The following is a 6,775-nucleotide window of genomic DNA, read 5'->3' on the forward strand; positions in this document are numbered from 1 at the left end:
TCTTGGGACAACGTGCAAAGGTTGCTAAGAAGAGGAAAACAAACACAGTTGTGTAACTCGGTTCTCCCCTGTCTTTTCTTTCATGAAAACACATTGCAGTGATACGGCAGTGATCTGAAACCCAGCAGTAATATTACTTTAATAATCAGAAGCATACCAAGACATAGTATCGAAATGATTTTACTAAGAGGTAGTATTGCCTCATCTTGTATTACTGTAAAATGATTCAAACCAGAAATATTGAGACATAAATCTGTGGTAACAGAGGAAAACCAATATTGTGCTAGAGAAAGTCTTTCCGGCTTATTGCAGCACTGTTCCCTCCCGTGGCATGTGCTGCAACACAGAAGGGGAGGCCTGGGGCACGCACACACACTTCTCCCGGTGTGTCTGTGCACGTGCCCATACTGTATTTAAAATCACCCTGGGTCCCAGGACTGATCCCTGCTTGGTACCACCAAAGACTCGTCCCAAACCTGTTCCTCGTCGTCCTGTGCTCCCTCTCGCTGTCTCTTCTGCCCAGCAGCCCTACTGCCATCTGCCAGCATCTTCAACTTCACCATTACCTAATAAACACCGTAACGGATGCCATTCACAAGTCCAGACCAGGGCGGCATACCACATCTTCTTGCTCAGGAAGCAGACATCTGCCCAGGCAACGGCATCCAGCCTGCTGTGATCCACTTCGGGCAAATCTGCTACATGTTATCCCAATTTTCCAGGTACCTCCATGCTGGCACTTCTCCCTTTCTTTGCTCTCAAGCTCGAGTAGGACTGATACGCAACTTTTAGGCCTGTAATTGCCTCTGCTACTTTTTTCCTCTTTGCGTTTGCTATTCCCCAGTCATGCAGCATCATCCCCAGCTCCCCAGATGTCCCGAGATCCTTGTGATTTGACCCTTAGTTTTTAATTCTTCCAGCATATTAGACTCTAAAACAGCCTGGGAATACAACCACTGTATGTCAAGCAAACCAGTAATCATGGTTTTGTACTCAAGCCCGGGGAGGGAAACACTACCAGCTAAAAAACTGTTGAACTGCTTGCTTTCTGACCAAGTTGCCAAAGCCTGGTGAAGGCAATGCCACCCAGCAACCTGCACGACGAGCGCTTCAGCGGAGAAGTGCCTGACTGCAATGGAAACCATTCCGTCACATATAGTAGCTGCATTGTTGCACGACAGAAGTTTCTAATGGCAAATAGCAACAGACTCTGAAAGAATATGCAGGTGGGTACTGCTTGATTAATGTGTGCTGCATCTGTTAATTCAAAGTGGCAATTGCACTGCATAAACACACCACTGCAATAGCAGTGCATTGATTTATGCTAGCTGAAAATCTGTCCCTTTACACTGTTTTTCTCTTTTGTCCTCCTCCCACAAAAAAGAATTTCCTTCTGAGCCCAATAAAACAGAAGATCTCATTGGTTCTGTGTTACAACAGTAATATCACATTCTGCTAGGTACCAGCAATTCTGCCTCTGGCCATGAAATTCAGGTAATGACCCATAACTGAAGTAAATTAGTGTTTAATTTCCCATCCCTTGCAGACAGCTTACTAATGGAAATTGATTTCTAGCTTTTTTCTTTTTCATTTAACATGCTTGTGTAATGTCTTTATTTTAGATTCAAGTGGTTTCCAGTGAATTTTAGCCAAAAGACTAGTGTATAGGCGACCACGAAAAGCATCTGGTTACTCAATGTTGTGTTAAACAGTGCACAGGGACCGGTGTGGCAGGGACATCCTTGTACATGCAGCAGGTTCCTTCTGTCCTGCGCTCACACCCACAGGCACGCTCTGGGACAGATACTCAGACGGAGTACATCAGCAGAGCTTGCATCCATGTAACACGCACTGAAGTCCTGCTCTTACGGACCTGATCCCTTAGGCGCAAGCTCTTGTACAATTACCACGTTCATTTGTATGTGGGACACTTTAATTTATACATTCGCATGCCCAAGGTGCTCCTGGACAGATAAAAGGGTGCTTCTCCGTCTCACGCAGCCACCCTCTGACCTACAGGCAAGATGCTTGTCCTCAAACCCAGCCAAGAGCCTGAGATGTTGCATCTCGGTGCTGTCTGGACCCCGAAGCTGGTCCTGCCCTCCGCACAGTTGCTCAACCACCACCGAGTCCCCCATAATTCTTGCCGAACTTGGGCTCTCTTGTGTAATCTGATCCAGCCGCCGGCGCGCGCACACACCCCCTTTTTTCTGCTATTTAGGTAAAACTCAGCCGACAATTTCTTCATTGTAGAGCAGCACCAGCATTAGAGGCAGAAGCTGGCCTTGGATGTCCAACCCTTTTTCATTGCAAGGGAGAGAAAGGCCATAAGAGACGGTAAGGTTTTTTACAGCTCTTACCCTGTTAAGTTATAACAGCTGTGAGACAAAATAAGGTTTTATAACAGTGTTGTGTTATTTTCAACCCTCAGTTACTTCCGCAGTCTATCAGGTTAGTCTGGCAACTACAAAGGAGTTGGGAGGAGAGAAAAATCTACTTTTCCCATTTTACTTTTCTGAAGTACTATGGAGGAACCAGAAATCAGCTGGTGCTGTTTTACACTTTAAAAGCAGGACTAACAGCTATTATTTTTCTCAGTGTTTGGTTGATTTTCTGGTTCCATAGACACTTTAATAGCGCTATAAATTGTCTGGGAAAGAAATTGTTAGTTAGAGATGGTGTCTGGGGTATTTGTTCCTTATTGATGTGTAAATTGGCTTGTACTGCTGGCGTGCGTTTCTAAAGAGGAATGCTTTGTAGCATGATGATGATAATAACAATTAGCATAGGATATAGCAAAGTGTTAATTGTGAATTAAAATCCCAAACAGAGACGCCTGTGCAGATCAGTCCTCTCCTCCTCGTGCTCCCTCTTTCTCTGACCAGTGCTCAGAGCGCCAGGGACATTTCCCCGGGGCGAGGGAATTTTCTGTGCCTGCTTCCCTCTTCTTGCATTGCGAAAACCAATCTTTCCCTAGTGCATTTGTTCAGGCGCATTTTGTGCTTCTGCTGATTGATAGCACAAAACTGCTGTGCTCCTGGCGAATCCTATGTGCTATCCCCAACGAATGCTAATTTGGGTTTAATTCCTTAATGGATCAAAAGGGAAGGTGAATTTAGAGACCAAAGGAAAGAGGACAGAAGACTGGCAGGTTCAGAGCCCTGTAGAGAATAGTGGCAGGGGAAGATACGGCACAGAGAATGAAATGCTAGATGTTATCCTTATCGCAGCTGTCTTGTGTGGGAGCATAATGTAATTATTAAAGTAAATGTTCCTTCCTTTTATGCAAGAGGAAGACCCTGAGCAAATTAAGAAACTACCCTTGTGCCTCAGCTCACCTGCTTACAGAGGTGAGAATCGACCTCTGCCTGCTAAGGCTGCAGGGAGGATTAAAACAGGTTCATTGAGCACTTAAAATTTGTGCTAAGGATGTTGTCTTGTTATAGACTTAATTTAACACATAAATCCATGGTGAAAACATTAGATGAGGTCAGAATGGACGGGGTTTTCTGGGCATCATCTGTCTGGGTTTTCGTATTCAGAATAGCATGCAGAGGAGAGATAACAGCTCTGCTGAGATGCGTAGCCTCTGCAAACGTACATTAAAGTTTGTGTGCTGTCCGACTTACGCATTCGGAGGAGGAATGATAAAAGTAACTGCAGTCTTGTCTTCTAAGGATACAGCCACTGTAGCTGAACCCTGCCACACGAATATTGTAAGAAGCCATGAAATAGTAGGGGGGAGCCACTTTGCTGGGTAGATCAAGGGGAAAAATGTAACCACAACAGAAATAATTACCCCTATCTATCTGAGAGATCAGGAGATGGGCAGAAGGGAGCCGGCAGCGGAGCTGAATACAGTATTAAATACTTACCTGCTGCCTTAGAGACTAAAGTGGAATATGGACAATTAGAGAAAAAGCTTGAAAGAGCAAAGTAGGAAAAAATGTCTCTTTAAAGTGATAATCAATTATTGTTTTTAACTTACAGCAGGCAAAAGGCTACTTCAAGCCACCAAGGAAGGATGTGGGCTTATACCGTTGGTTTTACTGTCCTGCCTCATGTTGGAGGTTTCCTTGGCTGGTTCATTAATCGAAAAGAAATACCTGTTTGGTATGAGAAGCTGAAAAAACCTTCATGGTGTCCACCCCGCAAAATATTCCCTGTTGCTTGGACTGTCCTGTACACTGGCATGGGGTAAGTTCTGCATAACCGCTCCCTCTCTCGTCCTGCTGTTTCCGATACACAGAAGACCGGTCATTTCAAACTCTTACATTTGCTTTTGGGATATCCCTTGTACCCGAATCAGCAGGGCATGTCAGGTATGCTTATTCCCAGCAGACGAAGTACAGCCTGAGCCAAATTCTGGGCTGAGTTCCTCAGATTCACACTGCAGGCAATGCTTTTGGCCAGGGACACAGCCCATGCTCAGCTTTGTAAACAGATACTAAAACCAGCCGCTGCCCAGGGGAAGCTGTACGAGCCACGCAGGTATGAGACAGGCGATGGGTTTGAGAGTAGCAAGGGACACGGATGCAGCTGTTGTGCAAATACGACTGTCCTGCAAATCACCGTTGCGAAACAATTTTACATGAAAAGACTTTGTCTGTATTACGGATTTAGAATCGTAGAATCGTTTAGGTTGGAAAAGACCTTTAAGATCATCAAGTCCAACGGTTAACCTAACCCTGCTAAGTCTACCACTAAACCATGTCCCTAAGCATCTAATCCACACGGCTTTTAAACACCTCCAGTGATGGTGACTCCACCACCTCCCTGGGCAGCCCGTTCAAAGCCTGACAACCCTTTCAGTGAAGAAATTTTTCCTAATATCCAGCGTAAACCTCCCCTGGCACAACTTGAGGCCATTTCCTCTTGTCCTATCACTTGTCACCTGGGAGAAGAGACCAGCACCCACCTCACCACAACCCCCTTTCAGGCAGTTGTAGAGAGCGATGAGGTCTCCCCTCAGCCTCCTCTTCTCCAGACTGAACAACCCCAGCTCCCTCAGCCGCTCCTCATCAGACTTGTGCTCCAGACCCCTCACCAGCTCCGTCGCCCTTCTCTGGACACGCTCCAGCGCCTCAATGTCCTTCTCGTAGTGAGGGGCCCAAAACTGAACACAGGATTCGAGGTGCGGCCTCACCAGCGCCGAGTACAGGGGGGCAATCACTCCCACAGGTCTCCTGGCCACAGTTTCTGATACAAGCTGCAAAACACTAATGCGTTTCCCTCTTCACAGCTATGCCTCCTACCTGATATGGAATGACCTGGGTGGCTGCAGCAGCAAAGCCATCGTCCCGCTGGGCCTCTACGGGGCTCAGCTGGCGCTGAACTGGGCTTGGCCTCCCTTCTTCTTCGGTGCACGTAACCTGAAGATGGTAATGTATCTGGCCATCCATTCATCTGCTGGAGGCTTGTTTGCTAGTGTCCTTGCCACACAGCTTTTGGGGTTGTTTGCAGGCTTTCTAACTAGCATTATGCAATTGTAAAGAGAGCTGCAAGAATAGCTTTTGCTCAGATATAGTTCACACTGCACCTGGTTCTAGACAATGGTATCAGTCCCTTCCACCCCTCACCCTGCTCTTGCCATGCAGATAGCCGGCCCGACCAGAGCAGGGTGGGAGATCAGGGAGTCAATAGCCCAGCTGCTGCATCTCCTAGTTAAGGATTCGGGGTTAGAGATAAGTCCTTCTGGGAGTCACGCCCTGCGCCGGCAAGCAGCAAAGTTAGCATCCCTGTGGGGGAAAAGTAGCTGTGAGTGGCTTATCGAGCAAATACAATGCACCGTGCACTGTAGAGCCTCTTAGAGGATATGCAGGAAGGTAAGGCACGGCACGGCAGAGCTGGGCTTGTGATATATTCAAAAAAGACTTACCTGAGGTGCCAAGGCCCGGAGATGCAGAGTGGCACTTACGTTTCCATCTGAATTTTGTCACTCTGTGGGTAAAAGGTACATTTAGAAAGTCTGTTAGGTGGTAATAGCTATTGGTACTAACACAAGCATGTTTCTGATCTGTCTGCATTGGCGTTATCAGCAGAAGGGGGCACCAATCATCATAAACAGTGTATTAATCTGCAGAACTCGATAATTAGTCTTGGCTCCCGGTGTGATACATTCAGATCTCACTGATCAGAGTTCAGAGCCAAGGTCCTGGGGTTTAGGATCACTCTAGGTGACTTTTCAGTGCTAAACCTCCCCAATTCCTATTTCATCTCACTGTCTTTAGTAGGACGGTTTATAGTCGTGCTGGGGAAGACTGCTGCGTGCTCCCAAGAGTGGGCACCCGAGTCATTGTCTCCTCTCTGCTCCAGGCACTGATTGATGTCCTGTGCTTGGACGGCCTGGCGATAGGCACGATGTGCTCCTGGTACCGCATTAACAAGATAGCAGCGCTGCTGATGGTGCCTTACCTGGGCTGGCTGGCCATGGCGACTTGTCTCACAATCCGCATCTGGAAGGAGAACCCTGAGCAAAAACCAGGAAAGAGTGAATAAGAGCAGGGACAGAAACAAAGGCATTTTGTGAAACTAAACTATGCTGATGTGAAACAAGATCTAATTTGCGGGATTCATTTTGGGCATGAGAACACGCCTCCTCCTCCCACCTTCATTGTGGCTGTGTAAAAGAAACGTTTGCATCATGCACCCATGTGCGCCTTTAAAGTAACCGTGCATCCTTAACCTGGGAACTATTTTCTCCAGCACTGTTGAGGTTTTGGGGCTATAGCTGTATCGTGACCTTAATGCTATCAGGTCAAATTCCAATAGCCAA

General features: G+C 46.8%; 1 protein-coding gene across 1 annotated transcript; it reads left to right on the plus strand.

Moving 5' to 3' along the window:
• The first annotated feature begins 4,024 nt into the window (after positions 1-4,024).
• On the plus strand, positions 4,025-6,498 carry TSPO2 (translocator protein 2). Its single transcript, XM_009818349.2, has 3 exons — positions 4,025-4,197; positions 5,243-5,381; positions 6,316-6,498. The coding sequence occupies exons 1-3, from the start codon at positions 4,025-4,027 to the stop codon at positions 6,496-6,498; spliced, it is 495 nt and encodes a 164-aa protein (XP_009816651.2).
• Positions 6,499-6,775: the final 277 nt, after the last annotated feature.

Source organism: Gavia stellata, chromosome 30 (assembly GCF_030936135.1).
Source record: "Gavia stellata isolate bGavSte3 chromosome 30, bGavSte3.hap2, whole genome shotgun sequence".
NCBI classification, from domain to species: Eukaryota; Metazoa; Chordata; class Aves; order Gaviiformes; family Gaviidae; genus Gavia; species Gavia stellata.